Raw genomic sequence first — 20906 nt, forward strand, 5'->3', positions numbered from 1 at the left:
TATTTTTTCCCTGTTACGTGACAAAGGCTTTCTATCCCGAGATCACTTGGACGTTACATTGCTGTACTCACAATAGTCTCGTGTCTCCTCGTCACCGCAAGGGTTTTTTGTAGTTTCAAACCAACAATACTGATTGTTTTCTTTAGTACGGTCTTCTGATATTTCTCTCCTGTTGTTGTGTTGAAAATCAGGATTTAACATTTCTTACAAACCACATTGAAAACTATTCTGTTGTACTTATTTTTTACGTTAGCTACATAAGTGTTTACCGTATTTAACTGGATCTTTCACGGGCACGGTTTCCAGGTAAGATTCCTTTTTCACTTCCTAAATATCTCATACGAAAACAGGTGCAGCGACTGTGCCTTTTATGCAGTTACGATGGAAATTGGGGTACACGATGTGTACCTAGTTCTCAGTTTGCATTATATTTTCCATTGGTCAAATTTAGTACTACTGAAGATGCTTATTAAATCCTAGCATCACAAATAAAAGTCCATGTCATGGCGCTTGTTGACTTGCATTGAAAATTTTATTGAACTACTATTTTATGAATACATTTCAATAAGTTTGGTATAAATTTGTAGATTATAATTCAAATGTTTGTATTATGCATTAGTTAATTTCTTAATTTAAAAGTAAATATTAAAAAACACAGTTAAATATTGTTTTTGTGTTTCACGTGGTAGGTTGAATGCAGCATTGGTTCAAATTAAATGTTTGTGATGTCCAGATACAAAGTCTAAAGTTTCTTATGAATTAGGAACTCAAATTGTCGATATTGACAAGCTAGAATATAAAATCAGAACGTCCTATCTTTTCTGTTTGTTATTTTATACCTATCACCCTACTGCTCCTTCTAAGCGTGTACCTAGTCCCTAAAACCCATTTCCTTTTCTGCTTTTATGTCATGTATCAGATATTTCAGAAGGGATCTTAGTCGATTTTTAAAACAAAATATTGTTGCAAACCTTTTAGTAAAGCAATGTAACTTAAAAATTAGTCATAGTGTTTTCTCACATCCGAGGCTTTATGTAAATAATTTCTTGATGAAATTCTGCTGTACTGTTGATGAGGAATTAAACGCTAAAATTTGATTTTAGTACAATGTTTATCACCTTTGACGGCGAAAGTGACGAAATAGAAAGGTTTATACTGAAGTATTAAAGTTTGCTATTTCTAGCTCATACGTCACGATAATGCGTGCGTGCGTCATCTCCTTCACTGATGTAAAGAACCTTACTTTAGGCTTGGCGAATAAAGCAGTTTTTAATCACTGATCATAAACTACTGTAATTAGTATAGTCGCACGATACAGAAAAATAATGTGCTTATTACTATTAGACAATGGGAACCAAACAAACAGTACTTGTAAACCTTTTTTTTTCTAACTATTTCAGCTGATGCGTATGGTGTCCTTAGTTGTCTTTACTCAACACATTGAACATATATATATATATATGCGTGTGTGTGTGTGTGTGTAGGTTTTGAAGAATATGTAGCATTGATGCCACTAATATATTCTTCTGAATTAGTCACTAGACAAGATGTTTAGAATACCAGAAATAAATATGAAGCCCAGTCTGTCATTCGACGCTTGTGTTTAGGCCTAACAACATGTACTCATTATTAGGTTGATTTTTTCTTTCCTTTTCTTTTTTTTTTCAGTTTAGCTTGTTCTGGTGGGAAGTTAAAAATAATTAATACTCCCTTCAAGACATTATTAAACTGCCTTCGGTTAAGAGTCACTTTAGACACTATATTAGTTTATTCATCTGAGGCAGCGCTTGTGTATATTCAATTTTTAAAATTAAACGTCAGGGAACGCAGGCTTCCCATCTGCGTACGTCCGGCGGTGGCTTACCATGTATTACACATAAAGTTTGTTTGTTTGTTTTTTTCATTTCGCGGAAAGCTACACGAGGGCTATCTGCGCTAGCCGTCCCTAATTTAGCAGTGTAAGACTAGAGGGAAGGCAGCTAGTCATCACCGCCAACTCTTAGGCTACTCTTTTACCAACCAATAGTGGGATTGACTGACACATTATAACGCTCCCAAGGGCGAGTATGTTTGGTGGGACGGGGATTCGAACCCGCTACCCTCAGATTGCGAGTCGAGCGCCCTAACCACCTGGCCATGCCGCGCCTACATATAAAGCACCAAAACAATATGTATATGTATGGATATGTAACACATATCTCGTAAAAATTTTATTCTGGTGTGTCGTAAGTGTTTCGTTATTACATAATTCCAGAACCAGAGCATAATTGGCAATTTCAAGTGGTATTTAATTGAGAGTGAGAGGGAGTTGGAGGTGTTTTTCATGTACCTTGACATGATTTTCTACCCCTGACCCCTTTTCACTCGGCTTCTCCAAATTTAAATACGTCACTAAATCACTAGCTGTCCGGAAGCAGCGTGTTCCCAAATCTAGGTCACATTACCGTACAAGGTGGTCAACTCGCCCTACTGAGCGTTAGATGGGACGGAATCCTTGTCAGAGGCAGTAGTTTTGATTTTCTTAGTTTAATCTTGCGTGGCTAGAGTCACTCATGCCACAAGCTGCTTGTGAGAACATTTTGATCAGGTATGGTTTTGTGTTAAGCGACCGAAAAAACCTTTATTATTATTGTGCCTTTACGTATATGCTCTAACTTACCATCACTCTACCAAATATTAACAGTAATTAAAAACGGCCTTTCCATCCTTATTAATTTAATAAAATGTATAGATTAAATAGATTATTAGCCTTAAAAAAAGGCTAATAATAGAAGTTCTTTTAGCGATGAACGTAAGTTGATGGCGGCGCGTGAATCGCGACTCACGTGCCTCAGTTTTCACGTGCTCTTGCACTTCACTGTTTCAATACGAATTGTTGTCAGAGGACTTAGCATACATATTTCTCTCCAGATGTTATGTAGGTGTGTGTTTGGTTAAACTACCTCGAGCGCCGCCCCATTTCGGTAGTGGGTTTAGATGTAACTAGTACTTAATATTCGAACTCCAATCATGAAGATAGAGATTCGTGAAGCATGTGCTCCCCGTTGAGTCAGCGGTAAGTTTACAGAAGTGCAAATGCTAGTAGAAACCGGGGCTCGATTCTCAGCGGCGAATAGACCGCAAGCAGACCCATTATATAGCACTGCGTTTAAACAGACAGATAGAAAAGGCTACTGTTTTAGGGACTGTAGATTAAGGAGGAGTTTATTGTCAACAGCATCGAGGTTGTGACTCATGGCAGTGGAAACCATGTGTGTGATGACAAAATTGTTCTCTTTTAGTTTGTTTAAAACATTTTCTTTTCGTCAACTCTTTAAGGTAGATTTTTGCAGAGTTTCACTAACATGTCAAGTTGATCGTTTTTAAATTAATAACCACCTATTATTATGTTTTTAATGTCAGATAATTTTGTCAAATTCAACTTTTAGAATATGAAAAAGTACTAGCAGGAGCATGTTGTTTATCTTATGAATGATTAATAGGTCTATTATATCAGTTACATAGTCAGAACACGCGCACTGCAACAGGTGACATATGCTGTCATCTAGTAGTATAAAAATGCACAACCTTACACTTATTCATTCCGTACAACATATTTCTTTATCACATTTAAACAGCTTAATCTAACCTGTATTTATTTTATTTTTCAGGGTATTAATTTCTGACCAAAGATTGATATTTTTGGAAAAGTTGTTGGTGTAACATATCGATGACTTGTAATCGAATTAGAATATCAAAAGCTGAAATACTTTGGCATCAATGAAGCGACAAAACACACTGTATGCGTTTTTAATTGGTTATGTTAGATTAGTCTGTGGCTTGTGGATGTGAGACTTCATTAGTTTGCGGTTGATATTATGTTTATATACATGTATTAATATTTGTCTTAGTACCATTGCTACATTAACATTTTTAGTTTTGTTTTATAATTTGTAATCAGTTTTTATTATATTTTACAGATCGAATTCTGATAATAACAGTATGTTGACAGAAAGTGAGCCCTTGCCTAAACAACTCCGACTCCAAGAACTACCTCGATTCCTTCTTCAGGGAGAACCACCACCGGGTGCAGTCCCTGTCTCTTCTCCTACCTGTCAGACTGATGGCTGGCCTCACCAAGTGAATGTACCAGTAGATCTGACTGCCCATTTGAACCCCGGAAAAAGTTTCTCGGCGAGGAAGCAGCGTGAGTTCATTCCAGACTCCAAGAAAGACGCCATCTATTGGGATAGACGGCGAAGGAATAATGAAGCAGCTAAAAGATCCCGGCAGAAACGTCGAATAAATGACTTGGTGTTGGAAACCCAAATCTTGGAGCTGACCAAAGAGAATGCCATTCTTAGAGCCGAGTTAGGAGCTATTAAAGATAAATATGAGATTTTGCCACAGCAAATGATCAATTCTGAACAAATCTCTCTGCCTGTTTCTTCTTCCCCTCCAGAGCTATGTGAAAGACATGTGAAACCAATGCCCACAATCGTGCCGAATATTTGCCAAACAATGGGCAGCACTACCACTTCCTACACTCACAGCCCAAACATATCCATCTCAAGCCTCTCTCTTTTATCATTCCAGCCAATCTCCCATCCATCCCAAATGGGTCAAGTGCCAATTGTAATGACAAGCAGTAACGACAGTGGTTACTCAACTAGTGGTAGCAACAGTCTCTCTTCCATCCAATCAAATTCGAGCACCGAACTCAAAGTCAGTAGTTGTCCAACGCTAGAAGATACTCTACCCATTGCTTCTCCAGTTGTACGGAGCTCTCCTGTTGATCAGGAGTCCACAGGTTCTTCCAGCTGTTGTTCATCAACAGAAGATAGTCCTCAAACGAGTGCCAGTGGGCACTCTAGCCCTCATTTCTCCTTACCACATAAGCTGCGACATAAGACTCGTCTCGGAGAGCGCGAACTTCATCAGAACTCACCTAGCCCAACGGACAATGGCCGGAGCAGCAGACAAGACATTGGCCTGAGCAGCAGACAAGACATTCGGGAGGACACTTCTTCAGTTTCTTCTGATTGGGACAGCACTGGCAGTAACGATAATCCTTCTTCTGTCAGCCTCAGTTCCGCCGATACCAACTGTAAACACCGATCTCCACGAAAATCTTCTCATAAAACACCCTCTCATGACCGCCAGCTGTTGCAGGCCGAAAACTCTCAGCTACGGTCCGAGCTGCAGAGACTAGCCACAGAAGTGGCTAGTTTACGGACATTGATATTAAAAAACCGCAGTTTCAAGGAGTTCGATGACCAACCATCTAAGGAAAAGGAACAAATATGTTCAGATTATCAGCATAATATGACGTAATGTCGTTAACTAGTGCCAAAAGTTGAACAAACTGTTGGTGTACCGTCGTCACTATATTCCTCTTTCTGGTACAGTTTCTTCCAAAGTCTTTTCTCACTGTGACACGTTTATGAACACATTATCTCCATGTGAAAAGTATATAACTATTCTTCCACATTTTGTACAGCTTTTAATATTTTGTTTACAATAATAAATGTATATAAACTAAATTTAAAGTATCACACAACTGCCACAGTAGTTTTTCTTTGAGGGATACAGGGTCAAATTATATTATTTGTCAGGATAAATTTTATTTTCCACCTAGAAGCCACCTGTTGGAAAGTTATTGTATTTAATGAATGTAGTACACAATATAATTACATGTATATCCGTTTTTAAACATGAAAAAAGCACTTGAAATAGGAACTCTAGGTAATTAAATATTCTTGTGTACTTAACACTTAACTTTTGTATCTTAATGAACCAACTGAACCCTTGTACAACTTTTGTGTACACATTTTTTGTAAAATTTGTTTTGACCAACAACAAAAAAAAGAGATACTGGCTAACTCACAAGAGTGCTGAGCAGTTGACGTGTTTTATTATTGTCGTTGTAAATTGTTTAAATGTGATAAATAAATCAGTATGAAATACTATTTGGTGTTTAGTGTTTTATAACATTTACACACATTCTTAAACACAATGGACACGATTTATTACAGTGACCCATTTGAGCTCGCGCCAGTAGTAAGTGAGCCAAATCAGAGAGTTCTGTCGATCCTATTGGGCCCAGGAGTGTTAAGTCTAATATCTAATACTTAAGCAGTTTTTTTTTTTGTTGTTGCCATATTGTACTCTCGAACGCATGCCGTTGTTTGGACGGCAAAGTCTCTTTCTATTACTGTTGTCTGTTGTTGTTAAGCGCTCTGCCCACCACAGGTATCGAAACTGGGGCCTTTCCACCACAATATACTGTGAATAGAAAATCATTCTGTTTCCCTAAACCCATTTTTTGTGTAACAATTTTAAAATGTCAAAACTCGTGGTTAAATATAGTTATTTATAATATCAAACTTCTGGGTTAATATATATATATCATTTATTTAGCAAAACTTGCAAGCTATATATATAAGAGGTCAATGTCCATCTGCCCGCAAAACTTCTCCTGCAGTTTAAGTCTGATTTGGATGAAACTTCGCACGATTTTTCAATATCATCATAAGAAATTCCTAACAAAATTTCATTACAATTGGGTCTCTTATAAATACAAAAATATTATTTAGTGGATGTGTCCACTTTTTTTTTTTAAGAAATAAATCAGTAACAGCTTTATATTACACCAAAATGAAAAATATTATAAAATAGACTCTCGCTATAATTAAAAGAAGAGGGAGTCCTCAATAGCCGCCGCACTTGAAATTCTTTTAGGAACGATTAAAGTAAATTACTCTATAAGACCTTTTTTTTTCTTTTTATTAGCAATCTATTTTTATGCGCCAGCAATACCAAGCCTGGGGCGCTAGTATACCCAATTCAATTTTAATACTCATCGGGATCTCTACCAGCCTGCCCTCAAATTAAAATTCTTTTAGGCAGAATTAGAGTAAAAAAATTCTATGATATTTCGGGCGTGGTCAAATCATCAATCGAAAGGGTTTGACCTATTCAGTCCAAAATTATAATTAGATCTCATATCGGTGAAGAAATGACGGAGCTATGAGCTCAAAGGTTGCACTTGAAAAAATAATTGGGAGCCATTCTATGAGCTGCTATGCCACGGCTAGAAGTAATAGGACCATATTTTATAACACATGTTTCCTAAATCGCTTCCTTAATGTTGAAATGGTACTTCTTTCCATATCAATAATGCCAATTAATTTTGTACATTTATTATTACCAACGAAAATATTTTTTTTAATAAAACTTCTAAAATTGTAGTAAAGTGAGTTTAATGCAGAATTTCAAAGTGAGTCTTCCTAGTGGAGAATCGTCGTGATATTTCAGAAGAAAATGACTTTTTCTGGTCGTAAATCCAAGAGTACGCTACGAACTGAATTGTTCTGTGACTGAAGGGATCGCAAGTGCTTCGTACGGAGTTCGTTGCATACAAACTTGCAGGAATTTTTGCAGTAATTCGATCTTCTTAAGTTACACAACTATATTTTTTTTACTTCAGTATGAGTTGAAAGTGATCAAAAATATCGAAAATCACGATGCTAAAAATTGACAAACGGAAAAGTGACTTATTACGGAGAAAGTCTGAAACTTTGAGAAAAAAAATGCAACGTCTTGTTACAGAAACAAAGAGGAAGATAGGCATGTTCTCCAAGTTATGATCCAATAAGAAAAGGCCAGGAACAAACCCGAAATACAAAAACACATCAATTTCGAGATGGCATGGAATGCCCCACAGTAAACTTGAGGGCTTATAACGAAAAATATTGAAATATGATCCCAACAGCGCCGGTGGCTAGGTTTTACAGCTTTTTGCGTAACAACAAATACAATTCATAGCGTATATGTTGAATCGAGAGGTAAGGTTATGTTGTATATAAAAGTAGGGTTATGTTGTATGTAAAAGTAAGGTAACGTTGTATCTAAAAGTAAGGTAATTTTGTATCTAAAAGTAAGGTGATGTTGTATATAAAAGTAGGGTTATGTTGTATGTAAAAGTAAAGTTAATGTTGTATCGAGAGGTAAGGTTATGTTATATATAAAAGTAGGGTTATGTTATACAGAAAAGTATGGTTATGTTGTATCTGAAAGTAAGGTCATGTTGTATCTGAAAGTATGGTAATGTTGTATATAAAAGTATGGTTATGTTGTATGTAAAAGTAAGGTAATGTTGTATATAAAAGTATGGTTATGTTGTATGTAAAAGTAAGGTAATGTTGTATCTAAAAGTAAGGTCATGTTGTATCTAAAAGTAAGGTCATGTTGGATCTGAAAGTAGGTTAAGTTGTATCTGAAAGTAAGGTAATATTGTATCTGAAAGTAAGGTCATGTTACATCTGAAAGTAAGGTAATGTTGTATCTGAAAATAAGATCATGTTATAACTAAAAGTATGGTTATGTTATATCTAAAAGTATAGTAATGTTGTATCGAGAGGAAAGTGTATACTGTATATAAAAGTAGGGTTATGATGTATGTAAAAGTGAAGTTAATGTTGTATCGAGAGGTAAGGCTATGTTATATATAAAAGTAGGGTTATGTTGTATGTAAAAGTAAAGTTAATGTCGTATCGAGAGGTATGGTTATGTTATATATAAAAGTAGGGTTATGTTGTATCTGAAAGTAAGGTCATGTTGTATCTTAAAGTATGGTAATGTTGTATCTAAAAGTAAGGTGATGTTGTATATAAAAGTATGGTTATGTTGTATGTAAAAGTAAGGTGATGTTATATATAAAAGCAAGGTCATGTTGTATCTAAAAGTAAGGTCATGTTGTATGTAAAAGTAAGGTTGTGTTGTGTCTAAAAGAAGGTTATGTTGAATCTAAAAGTAGGGTTTTGTTGTATCCGAAAGTAGGGTTATGTTGTATCTAAAAGTGGGGTTATGTTGCATGTAAAAGTAAGGTAATGTTATATCTAAAAGTATGGTAATGTTGTATCGAGAGGTAAGTGTATACTGTATATAAAAGTAGGTCTATGTTGTATGTAAATATAAAGTTAATGTTGTATCGAGAGGTAAGGTTATGTTATACATAAAAGTAGGGTTATGTTGTATCTGAAAGTAAGGTCATGTTGTATCTGAAAGTAAGGTAATGTTATATCTAAATTTATGGTTATGTTATATCTAAAAGTATGGTAATGTTGTATCGAGAGGTAAGTGTATACTGTACATAAAAGTAGGGTTATGTTGTGTGTAAAAGTAAAGTTAATGTTGTATCGAGAGGTAAGGTTATGTTATATATAAAAGTAGGGTTACGTTGTACCTGAAAGTAAGGTCATGTTGTATCTGAAAGTATGGTAATGTTGTATCTAAAAGTAAGGTGATGTTGTATATAAAAGTAGGGTTATGTTGTATGTAAAAGTAAGGTAATGTTATATCTAAAAGCAAGGTCATGTTGTATCTAAAAGTAAGGTCATGTTGTATGTAAAAATAAGGTAATATTAAATCTAAAAGTATGGTAATGTTGTATCTGAAAGTAAGACTGTGTTTTATCTGAAAGTAGGGTTATGTTGTATATAAAAGTGGGGTTATGTTGTATGTAAAAGTAAGGTAATGTTATATCTAAAAGTATGGTTATGTTGTATCTGAAAGTAAGGTAATTTTGTATCTTAAAGTAAAGTCATGTATCTGAAAGTAAGGTAATGTTCTATGTATCTAAAACTTATATCTGAAAGTAAGGTTATGTTGTATGTAAAAGTAGGGTTATGTTTATGTAAAAGTAAGGTAATGTTGTATCTAAAAGTAGGTTAAGTTGTGTCTAAAAGTATGGTTATGTTGTATCTAAAAGTAGGGTTATATTGTATCTAAAAGTAAGGTAATGTTATATCAAAAATATGGTTATGTTGTATCTAAAAGTATGGTTATGTTGTATCTGAAAGTTGGGTTGCGTTGTTTCTATGCTATGTCTACTACGGGTATCGAAACCTGGTTTTAGCGATATAAACCTTCAGGCTTATCGCTGAGCCACTGGGGGCATTTTTTGGTAAGAAATGCAGTCGGTCCTACCTTAAGACTGAATTGTATTTGAATATATTTTATTGGTGGTCAAATAGAAAGTTAAGAAAATTATGGCACTAACTACTGATAAGAAATATTTCCTATTGTTTTGGTATTATTGACTTCATCAGTGCCTTTTTTGTTCATATGAACTAAACGGCTAGGAAACCATAAAGGTTCATGTCTCTAATTTTGATCTAATGACTGACAGGAAAGCAGCCAGTTAGTAACACCCGCCACCATAAGAGTTTTGTCCTGCTTTGAACCCAATATAACAGGATTGATTATCACTCTGATAACGCGCCCACAGCTTAAAGTGCAGTACATATTTAGCGGCATTGCGGCGCAAACCTTGGTTTTTTTCATTTTACAATCCTGCACACTAACAACTAAGCCACGCACGCACCACCATCGATCTTAGCATATTACAGATATTTGAAGAATTGTTTTGAAAGAAGGACCCTACACATACAAATAATTTTCAGTAAGGAAACTAGAAAGGTAAGAAATTATTTGCTTCTCAGCCTTGCTGCTTGGTGGGAGGGTTTAGTCGAATCGTGTAAAATTACCGATAATTTCATTTAACACCAATTAACACTCTATTATTTGCAATTAAAATCTAAAATCCTTAGGTATAAAAGTATAACAGCCTGATAACTCTTTAACACTGGGATGTCCGGACTTTAGAAAAACATTCTTTTTCAAACTAGTCGAATCCATTGACTTCGTGATTGGCTACTTGCTTGGCATTAAGAGTTGTGTATACAGACTGGAACAGTCAGGTGTAAGTATAAGTACCGCCGATGAAAGACATCATCTACTATTTAAAAACGATTATATCATCTATTTGTGCACAAATGTTTTTGACAAGTCCAATAATATGATTAATTCCAGTATGCTCTACGTATTTTAATTAGAAATTGAATTATCCCCCCCACTGAGTATTGTAACAGGGAAGAATATAAGAACTGCTCAATATGTGGACTCCTACTTGACTCAATACGGTGTAATATGTGGAGTCCTACTAGACTCAATACGGTATAATATGTGGAGTCCTACTGGACTCAATACGATGTAATATGTGGACTCCTACTGGACTCAATACGGTGTAATATGTGGAGTCCTACTGGACTCAATACGGTGTAATATGTGGACTCCTACTGGACTCAATACGGTGTAATATGTGGACTTCTATTAGACTCAATATGGTATAATATGTGAACTCCTACTGAACTCAGTATGGTGACTCTTAATGGACTCAATATGGTGTAATATGTGGACTCCTACTGAACTCAGTATGGTGACTCTTAATGGACTCAATATGGTGTAATATGTGGACTCCTAATGGACTAAATATGGTATAATACGTGGCCTCTTACTGGACTCAATATGGTGTAATACGTGAATTCCTACTGAATTCAATATGGTGTACTATGAACAACTTCTACGCTTGACTCGCAATTTGAGGGTCGCGGGTTCGAATCCCCGTCCCACCAAACATTCTCGCCTTTTCACTCGGGGTTGTTATAATGTGACGGTCAATCCCACAATTTATTGGCAAAAAAGGGGCCCAAGAGTGGGTGGTGATGACTAGCTGCCTTCCCTCTAGTCTTGCACTGCTCAATTAGGGACGGCTAGCGAAAATTAAAACAAACTTACCGGTGGTGAACGGAGTAGAAAAAGCCGATAATTTGAGGGTTAACAATTTTTTGTACCTTTGTTTGTTGGTAAGCGCAAAATTACACAATGGACTGTCTGTACTGTGTTCACCACGTGTACAGAAACCCGGTTTTTAGCAGTGTGAGTCTCAAGACTTTCCGCTGAGCCACTAGGAGTCATCAAGAACAGATCGATGGTGGTAACTGCAATATAATCTAAAGTTTTAAGATATAATCTATTGATAATATGAGTCAGAGTAGTGGTTCTCAATCTGTGGTTCGGGGTACTTCTTGGGTGGTCCGTTGACTTGACTTAATCCTGTAGACTCCCAGTGGAGCATAGGGCCGCAACAACACCTCGCCAACGGACTCTGTTCTGGGCTGCTCTCCTCAGCCATTCCGGGTCCACGCCATTCCGGCGGCCTTCGCTTCACTCCCGACCGATCTCCTCCACGTCTGTTTTGGCCTCCCAGCTTTTCTTTTCCCTTGTGGGTTCCAGTCCAAGGCCTGCCTTGTAACGTTGTCAACTGGTTTTCGCAGTGTGTGTCCGATCCAGCTCCATTTTCTTTTCCTGATGTCTTGGCTGACTGGGTTCTGGTTGGTCCTTTTCCATAGCTCTGTGTTTGAGATCTTCTCTGGCCACCTGATGTTTATGATGTGTCGCAGGCACTTGTTGATGAACGTCTGTATCTTGTTGGTGATGGTGTTCGTAACTCGCCATGTCTCGGACCCATACAGGAGGACTGCTTTTACATTTGTATTGAAGATGCGGATCTTGCTGCGCAGGGATAAGGCTTTGGAGTTCCAGATGAGTCGCAGGGTGTTGAACGCGAGCCTTGCTTTGCTGATCCGGCTCCTAACGTCTTCGTCTGCGCCGCCGTCTCTGCTTACTATGCTTCCAAGGTAAACGAAGCGCTCTGTTTCTTTAATGTCTTTTCCCTGCAGCTGCAGTGGGCGCTTTTGTTTGTTGTTCAGTCGCTTCACCTCCGTCTTTCTGGTGTTGATCTTCAGGCCGGTCTTTCCTCAGCGAGCCGGGTGAGCTTGGACTGTGCATGCTGTTGCTTGTGGGACAAAAAGCTGACGTCGTCCGCAAAATCCAGGTCCTCCAGCTGTTTGGTGAGGGTCCACTGGGTGGTCCGTTGAACGGTTGCATAATTACAGGAAGGAAGCAACAGCATAGTGTGTAGATTCAAATATGGTCCATTGAGATATAAAAATCAGACCGTTCGAGAACAAACAAAAGTTAGAGGACCAATGTAAAATATAAGTTTGTCGTTAGGATGATATTCTGTTTTAGTACAAATCAAAGCCATTCTTTGTTGGTTAAATAAAATCCGTGACAAATACACACTGAATTCAGCGCTGTAAGTTGTTTGGTTGTTCCGGATATCAGCGCAAAGATCTTACAAAGGCTATCTCCGCTAGCTGTCCATAATTTTGAACTGACATACTAGAGGGAGAGAGAGAGAAGGTAGCTAGCTTACAACCTCCATCTCCAGCTATTGGGCAACTTCCAAATTAAGTAGATGGAATTGATATTCACTCGTATAACGCACCCACGCTCGAGAAGCTCATGGACGCAAATCACGAATCTTAGGATTCACAGTTCGGTACGCTAATCAACAGGCCACCTACGGTATCAGCATAGTAAGCCGCGCCGTAATCTATTTAAAACATTTCTATATTCTTTGAATTATAAATCTAATGAAAACAAGTGACTTATAAACGTTAATGCACATAGTCTTTCCAAGCTTTCGACGACTGCTGTGTTCACGTCGATATTCTTAAAAAATAACATTGTTTTGCCAATGATTATAGCAGCTGTTGTCAAAAATATGCAAGGACTATATTTGTTAAGATATTACAAGTGCTTTACCCTCCCTCACTTGAAATGCTTCACTAATTTATATATTTGTTCTGGCGCCTGCCTGTATACGGTCATTTCTAAGATTTCTTCTGTAACTTCACACACACATGCAAACGTAGATAAAAGAATTAATGAAATTAGTTTTAAACTTCATACTTATACGTATCTTCTTAACATACAATTTTCAGTGTAATATTTAAAATCTTATGTGATTGATTAAGAATAAACTCTAAAATACTCGTTTTTAAGGAAATGTATATTTTAATTTCATATATTTATGTAAAAATTAATTCTAGTTACTTGTATACCACTTTTACTTAAATTTCTCAATAATGATGTGGTTTGGGCGTGGCCCAATGTTAGCGTGCTGGGCTTGTGAATCGGAAGGTCCAAGGTTTGTGTCGCTAAGCAATTAAATACATATGCCATTTTCATCCCTGAGTGCACTAGAAGAGTGATAGTCAATCCAGTTATTTGTTTAAAGCTGAGCAAAGCCTTAATGACGGCTGCTGCTGACTAGTTGCTTTCCTTATGCTCAATAGGTCAAATTTAGTGCTGACGGAGGTCTCTGCCCCGACTGTTTAGTACATTTATCGAGTAAGGTAGTGCTCAGATTAAAAATACAAATTTAAATAGTGGTATTAAGTTAAAGCACTGCAGGTTCCCATAAAAATAACTTGTTACACAACCACTAACCAAAACTATGGTTCAAAGCGGCCTTACATTAACGTAGTACACAGCTAAGGCTTTACACCAAGAAAAAAAAAGCCTGTATAGTACGTTTACGGTGTCTCCTGATTTAGATGAACAGTAGTGACTTCAGCCCCTGATCTAAATGAACACTAGTGACTCCAACCCCTGATCTAGATGAACAGTAGTGGTTCCAGCCCCTGATCTAGATGAACAGTGGTGACTTTAACCCCTGATCTAGATTAACAGTAGTGACTCCAGCCCCTAACCTACATGAACAGTAGTGACTCCAGCCTCTGATCTAGAATTATTGTTCTTCTTCTTGTTGTTCAAGAGACAAAACACGTAGTAGACAAAAGAGGAGCGGTATGAGTCGTGGATATTAATCAGAATTATGGTTTCACCATTGTAAAACATGTATTAATATTTTTTGATAATTTTGATAGTAAATTGCTCTCCAGAGCTAATAGGGAATAGAGGCATATAAAAACATTCCAAACTGAGGGAATGGCGTTGTGGTATAAGACGATGAACCGGCGTGAATATCCTCAACTGGGAGCTGGGGCTCGAATCCTACTTTAAATGGAATATTAGTTTTGATCTCAAAATAGCATACAGTATCAAAATATATCCGTTATAGAGTAAGAGAAATAAGCAATCAAAGAACGGTTAAAATATTGCTATTTTTTTCGTTTAGCTTCTTGCTCTTTTCTTATATCGAAGTAAAAACGGTTTAATAAAAAAGAATCTGATAATTTTTAGGAAAATTTTGCCTAGGGGGAGTATGTAACCATTTTCATCCGCTTGTGCCATTGAAATAGGATTTTAGCATTGGTTATCTATATGTCGTCTAGGCATAGGATGGACTTAACTTTATATATATATATATGAGAAGAATTTAACCCTTTTAAGCACAGGAAAAAAATATTATAAGTTTCTCAATAGGACTTACTTTTATTATAACTGGAATAAACAGCAACGTGGATGTTAAAAGGAAGCCAAGAATTCTTCGTTTTTCGTGTTTAACTTTTATGTTGTGTCTTTACAGAGTTTGCCTTTTTATTTAACTTGGCTCTTTTTTGATATCACATATTTACGTGGCTGACCATTTTATTCCAACTTGGTTGGTTTTGTACATGTCAACTACTTTGATCAGATTCTATACAGTAAAATACCATCACATAATTTGATAATCTGGAAAATATGAAAGCTGGCCCACTTTTGTACATAGCATATTAGTAAACGCTATTGCACAAAATTACATCTGATGCTTAATACTACAAGTTATAAAAAATGATATGTCTAACAATGATAACATTATGATGACATCATTTAAAAACTCTCGCTCCTTATAGTATTGTTTAACATTCTTGTTTTTAGCTCTCGGAACGCAAAATCGCAGTGTATCTACACTCTTAATCTCGGTTTATTAACACACTTAATCACAATATAGCAACATTCATAATCCCATCGCAACAATAATAATAATCACAATGCTGCAACACTCTTAGTTCCAGTGTATCAACTGTTACTCCCAGTGTTGCAACACTCTTAAAACAGTATTATAACACTCTTAATCCCAGTTTATCAACATTATTAAACCCATTGTAGGAACGCTTTTAAACCTTTATTCTAGCATTCTTGATCTCAGTTTATCAACACTCTTAAACCCAGTATTCTAATATCTTAATCCCGGTCTATTAACATTCTTAAACCCATTGTAGCAACACAACTAATCCTAGTGTTGCAACACTTAATCCAGTTTATTAAGCAACACTCTTAATCCCGTTGTTGCAACAATCTTAATCTTAGTGTAGAAACACTCTTAATGTCAGTTTAGTAACTGTTTTAGTTACAATAAAGATCGATCTTTGTACGATTATAATTCAGTCAAATTATCCAGTAGCATAGCAGATGTATTCCACCTTATTGAAACCTGTTACCCTTGAATTCTTTTCATCCTACGTGATCCTTTTCGCATACACGTAGGAAACGGTGCAAAACACGTTATTTGTTTATTACAAGAGACGCAGCAACAAAATGTTGTAATCTGGCGTAAAAGCAAAGCTGAGAACACGAACACAGATTGCATCATGTTTCACTAATAATAAGTTACTTCTATATATAATTGACATATAGTAAAGTATAAAAATTTTTAGACTGGTAAAGTCGTTATCGGATTTTTTGTTTGTTTTATGTATTTCTATTTAACAGCATTTTTAGAATATCCTACGACCTTTGTGTTATTTATTTTCTCTAGTTGGTTGCTATGGTTGACGTGTGTTACTATGTTATATATTTAGTTGTCACGAGTGTCAGGTCAGTAATACTCAGTAACTATTGTTTTATTTATTTTCTCCAGTTGGTTGGTATGGTTGACGTTTGTTACTATGGTATATACTTAGTTGTCACGAGTGTTAGGCCAGTAGTAACTCAGTAACTATTGTTATTTTTATTTTTCCCAGTATAATTTTATTTATTATTTTCTTAGCACGTGATTGCTATGGTGTACATATAACTCATGATATATGTGATAAACAAAAGACTTGAACACCATAGCAACCCGCTAGTTCCCGTTGCTATCACAGAGTTTTTGTATCTACCGTAGGAAGACATAAACAACCATTGTGAGAACGCTCTGACCAGAGATCTCAGGAAAATCTTTCAACACTTGAAAATACTTTTGAACGATTAGCCTCCTGAAAGGAGCTTTGGAAAAATGTAATCTTCCTAGACAGAACCTTCCAGAAAAACTAGTCTCGTCTTTTAGATCTTACTGTGTTCTCATTGCTTGCTTTTACTGCAGAAAAAAAATACAACCATGCTGTAAAAATAAATCATTACGCAACATTTTCCTCCAGAATAAATGCTTATTTTCCCGAGTTTTCCTAAACACAGGTTGCGAAACATCACTGAAAATTAAGTTTGTTTATTTTGGATATCAACAAAAAACTACTAAAGAGAAGGCAGCTAGTCAACATCACTCACCGCCGACTCTTGAATTATTTTCATTTAATTGAAGGATTTGACCGTCACTTATAAGGCATCTACCGCATCTATGCTGCCACGTGGATCAATAGTTAGGCACGCTAACCACAAAACCCTCCCCCTTCTTCTGTAAGACGAAATGTATTACGTAATGACTAAAGGTGTTTAGTTGGGGGGGGGGGGGGGTTACATTACTACAAACTAACGAAATAACATAATTTATTTCTTCTTTTACTAAACACAGATAGTTTTCTTTTTTTCTACTAGAATGGTCATCTAACAACAGTAATACGCCAGTTTGCACAATAGTATATCCTGCATTTGCAAGACTTTCTTGAAGTGAACAGAATTGTCGATTCACCCTCTAACATTGTTCCTGTTCAGGAACAAAGCCATAAATGAAATGGTTCCATTGAAGACACAACCTTAAATTGCTTTACTACATATATTGGTCCCCTGGTGGGTCAGCGATAAGTCTCCGGACTTACTGTGCTAAACTCCTGGGTTCGATTCGCTGCGGTAGATAAAGCGCGGATAGCCAATTATGTAGCTCAGCGCGAAACAACAACAATATTCAGCGATAACTACATCTACTGAAATGATAATACTTACAGTATCGTAATCATGGCATTACTATATATACATATATATATATATATATATATTACTATAAGCAGTTTGCATGGTGATAGAAGACGTTTCTATCAGTATTTTTTTCTAAAAGTACAACAAAACATAAATAGTGGAGAATCACACATCTGCGTGACATTGTTCTCTTTCCTGTAGTTAAAACAAATCCTCAGTTGCCTACCCTCTTTCTTTTCTAGGATGACTGTGCTGTCTCTTTTCTGAAATCAACGTGGATTATTATTATTATTAGGTGCCTGATTTCTTCTCAAGGTTAACAGTTGACGACAACCACATATATTGAGCCTGTTGAAATACTTCTTGCAGCATGCATTTGACTAAAGCCTAAATGAATTATCAGGTTAGCCAGAACATCAACCAGACAGATAAATGAGATGCCAGTTTAGTCAGCAGAATTATCAGTCAGGTATATAAACGAGATGTCAGGATAGCCACAGCAGGGACTACGTGCTTGGTCATTTGCCCATAATTGTTCAAGTGGCTTGCTTAACTTCTGCTAGTGAAGTCTAACTGCTTGGTCCTCTATCTATAGTTGTCCAACTGGGCTGGTTAACTCCTGCTAGTGGAGTCTTACTACTTTATCCTCTATCCATAGTTGTCCAACTGGGCTGGTTAACTTCTGCTAGTGGAGTCTTGCTACTTTATCCTCTATCCATACTTGTCCAACTGGGCTGGTTAACTTCTGCTAGTGGAGTCTTACTACTTTATCCTCTATCCATATTTGTCCAACTGGGCTGATTGACTTCTGCTAGTGGAGTCTTACTACTTTGTTCTCTGTCCATAGTTGTCGATCTTGGCTGGTTAACTTCTGCTAATGGAGTCTTACTACTTTGTCCTCTGCCCATAGTTGTCCAACTGGGCTGGTTAACTTCTGCTAGTGGAGTCTTACTACTTTGTCCTCTATATAGCCATACTTGTCCAACTTGGCTGGTTAACTTCTGCTAGTGGAGTCTTACTACTTTGTCCTCTATATAGCCATACTTGTCCAACTGGGCTGGTTAACTTCTGCTAGTGGAGTCTTACTACTTTGTCCTCTATCCATACTTGTCCAACTGGGCTGGTTAACTTCTGCTAATGGAGTTTAACTGCTTGGTCCTCTAATCATGGTTGACCATTGCCATCATGATCATTGTCCTGATCATGCTCCGATGTAGGCTCATTGGATCTAGAGAATTAGGAAACATGAAAATACACACTTCTCAGGAGAATTATAGATCATGGTTTTCACATAAATGTATTCTTAATACAAGAAAACTGAATAGTGGTTCCATCCAGGAAAAGTTTTATTTTTATATCTTCTTTTCTTAAATTGGCAGGGAATGTATAGCTTAAAGTAGAGTACCATTCCATCTAAAAAGTGTCAGATTACAATGATTAGCATGACTGTTTATCAAAATATTTTATCGCTTTGGTTAAGATTCTTTGTCTTCAGCAATTCTGTGTACCTTGGGCCTATCCCAAGTACATTCTCAAGTAGATGAATAGGGATTTATCCAGTTGATGGCCACTTGGAATGCTTCTTGTCCTCTTAGGAAGCCCAGAACACAAAAGAGACAACTCAGCGTAAATTGGTCATTACCAGTTGAGTCTGAACCTTCTCTTAGCATTTTGGTTCCCAGTCCCAAGATTAAGTTTAAACCTTTATTATGTTCACTTCTACATGATCTGCATGCCCACAACCAGCCTCTACAATGCATTGAATCACTCGAAGTCAAGCAGTAGACTGTGCATTTCTTCTAAGTCATCAGCATTTTATCTCTCACCACAACCTATTGACAAAGAGATCCTCTTGTTGGTCAATGATATTGCTGTTTGAAGATCGACGAAAACTAGTACAGAGACTGGATATCTATGGATGTCAATAAAATCTTTTAAACGAAGATTTAGAATCCACCTAGAAAAAGGAAAGTTTTAAACAATAAAGGTAAATATAGTCAAACATAAACAACAGGTCATAGAACATTGATCAACGTGAAACATCGACGTAACAGGACTGTATGACTTCGACACCAGATATCGTTTTAATTTTATTAATAAAAAGGTTTGATAAAAGCAGAAATTTGTTTACTTAATCTGTGAAGGAGCCATCATGTTTTCTTTAGATGATTACATAACTTAACTTAAAACAAATGAACGTAATATTACCTGATAGTGCAGCATTACTTAATTAATAAACGTGTTATTACCTAATAATACAGAATTACCTAAAGACCGTAGTATTACCTAATAATGCAGAATTACCTAAAGACCGTAGTATTACCTGATGATGCAGCATTACTTAATGAACGTAGTATTGCCTTAAGATGCAGCATTACTTAATGAACGTAGTATTACCTGATGATGCAGTGTTGTCAAAGATTTCAAAACGTCAAATAGGCACATTTGTTAGCTATTGTAACGGAATCCTAGAAAAGTGAGGGTTGCTTCTCGTGAACCTTGGGAACCAAATAACGGAAAAAAAAGGTTAAAGGTACGAAAACATAGGTTAAAGTAAAGTTATCCTTTACCACCAAAAGTGCTTTCACAAAAATTACCATAATAATAGTGCTTATATGTATGACAAGTCTGTCTTATGGTGTTATGTCTGTATGCAGATAACTGTCAGTTGATCACTTGGACTTTTGACATTTCCAGTGATAAAAATTTGAATAAAAGGATAAACGTTGACGTCGTATGTTTTCATTGTGATGAAACTAATACCGTGATTGTGTATATAAATAACTTATAAATACAAAAAACTAAGCCTTTTAATCTAAATTCAGGGCCACATCCCTGCAGTAGGCATAGCACAGATAGCCCTTTGTATCGCTGTGTGATTTAGAAACAAACAAAACAAATTACATTAAACTTTTCAGTATTATAAGTTACCAAAATATATGAATTATAGGTTTCTAAGGGTTATCAAAATAAGTGTACTCAAGACTCTAAACATATAATTAAATTTATCAATACATGCATATTCAAGGTTACCTATATAAGGTCGTCAATATATGCATGTTTAAGGCTTTCAAAATGCACGTATTTAAATTTATTAGTACACGCATATTCAAGGCTACCAGACATGCGCATTTAAGTCGAATTCCGACATTAATGAT

The 20906-nt window shown here is 36.3% G+C and overlaps 1 protein-coding gene across 4 annotated transcripts; it reads left to right on the plus strand.

Moving 5' to 3' along the window:
• The first annotated feature begins 6 nt into the window (after positions 1 to 6).
• On the plus strand, positions 7 to 5948 carry LOC106459157 (nuclear factor interleukin-3-regulated protein-like). 4 transcript variants are annotated; one of them, XM_013918751.2, is made up of 2 exons: positions 7 to 306; positions 3960 to 5948. In XM_013918751.2, exon 2 carries the CDS (start codon positions 3982 to 3984, stop codon positions 5311 to 5313), a length of 1332 nt encoding a protein of 443 aa, XP_013774205.2. In that variant the 5' UTR covers positions 7 to 306; positions 3960 to 3981; the 3' UTR covers positions 5314 to 5948. The 4 variants fall into 4 exon arrangements, with proteins under 4 accessions (XP_013774205.2, XP_022241292.1, XP_022241293.1 ...); XM_022385584.1 differs by lacking the exon at positions 7 to 306 and adding an exon at positions 2371 to 2587; XM_022385585.1 differs by lacking the exon at positions 7 to 306 and adding an exon at positions 2954 to 3055.
• Positions 5949 to 20906: the final 14958 nt, after the last annotated feature.

The sequence above is a fragment of the Limulus polyphemus genome, unplaced genomic scaffold, assembly GCF_000517525.1.
Source record: "Limulus polyphemus unplaced genomic scaffold, Limulus_polyphemus-2.1.2 Scaffold569, whole genome shotgun sequence".
Classification (NCBI taxonomy): domain Eukaryota; kingdom Metazoa; phylum Arthropoda; class Merostomata; order Xiphosura; family Limulidae; genus Limulus; species Limulus polyphemus.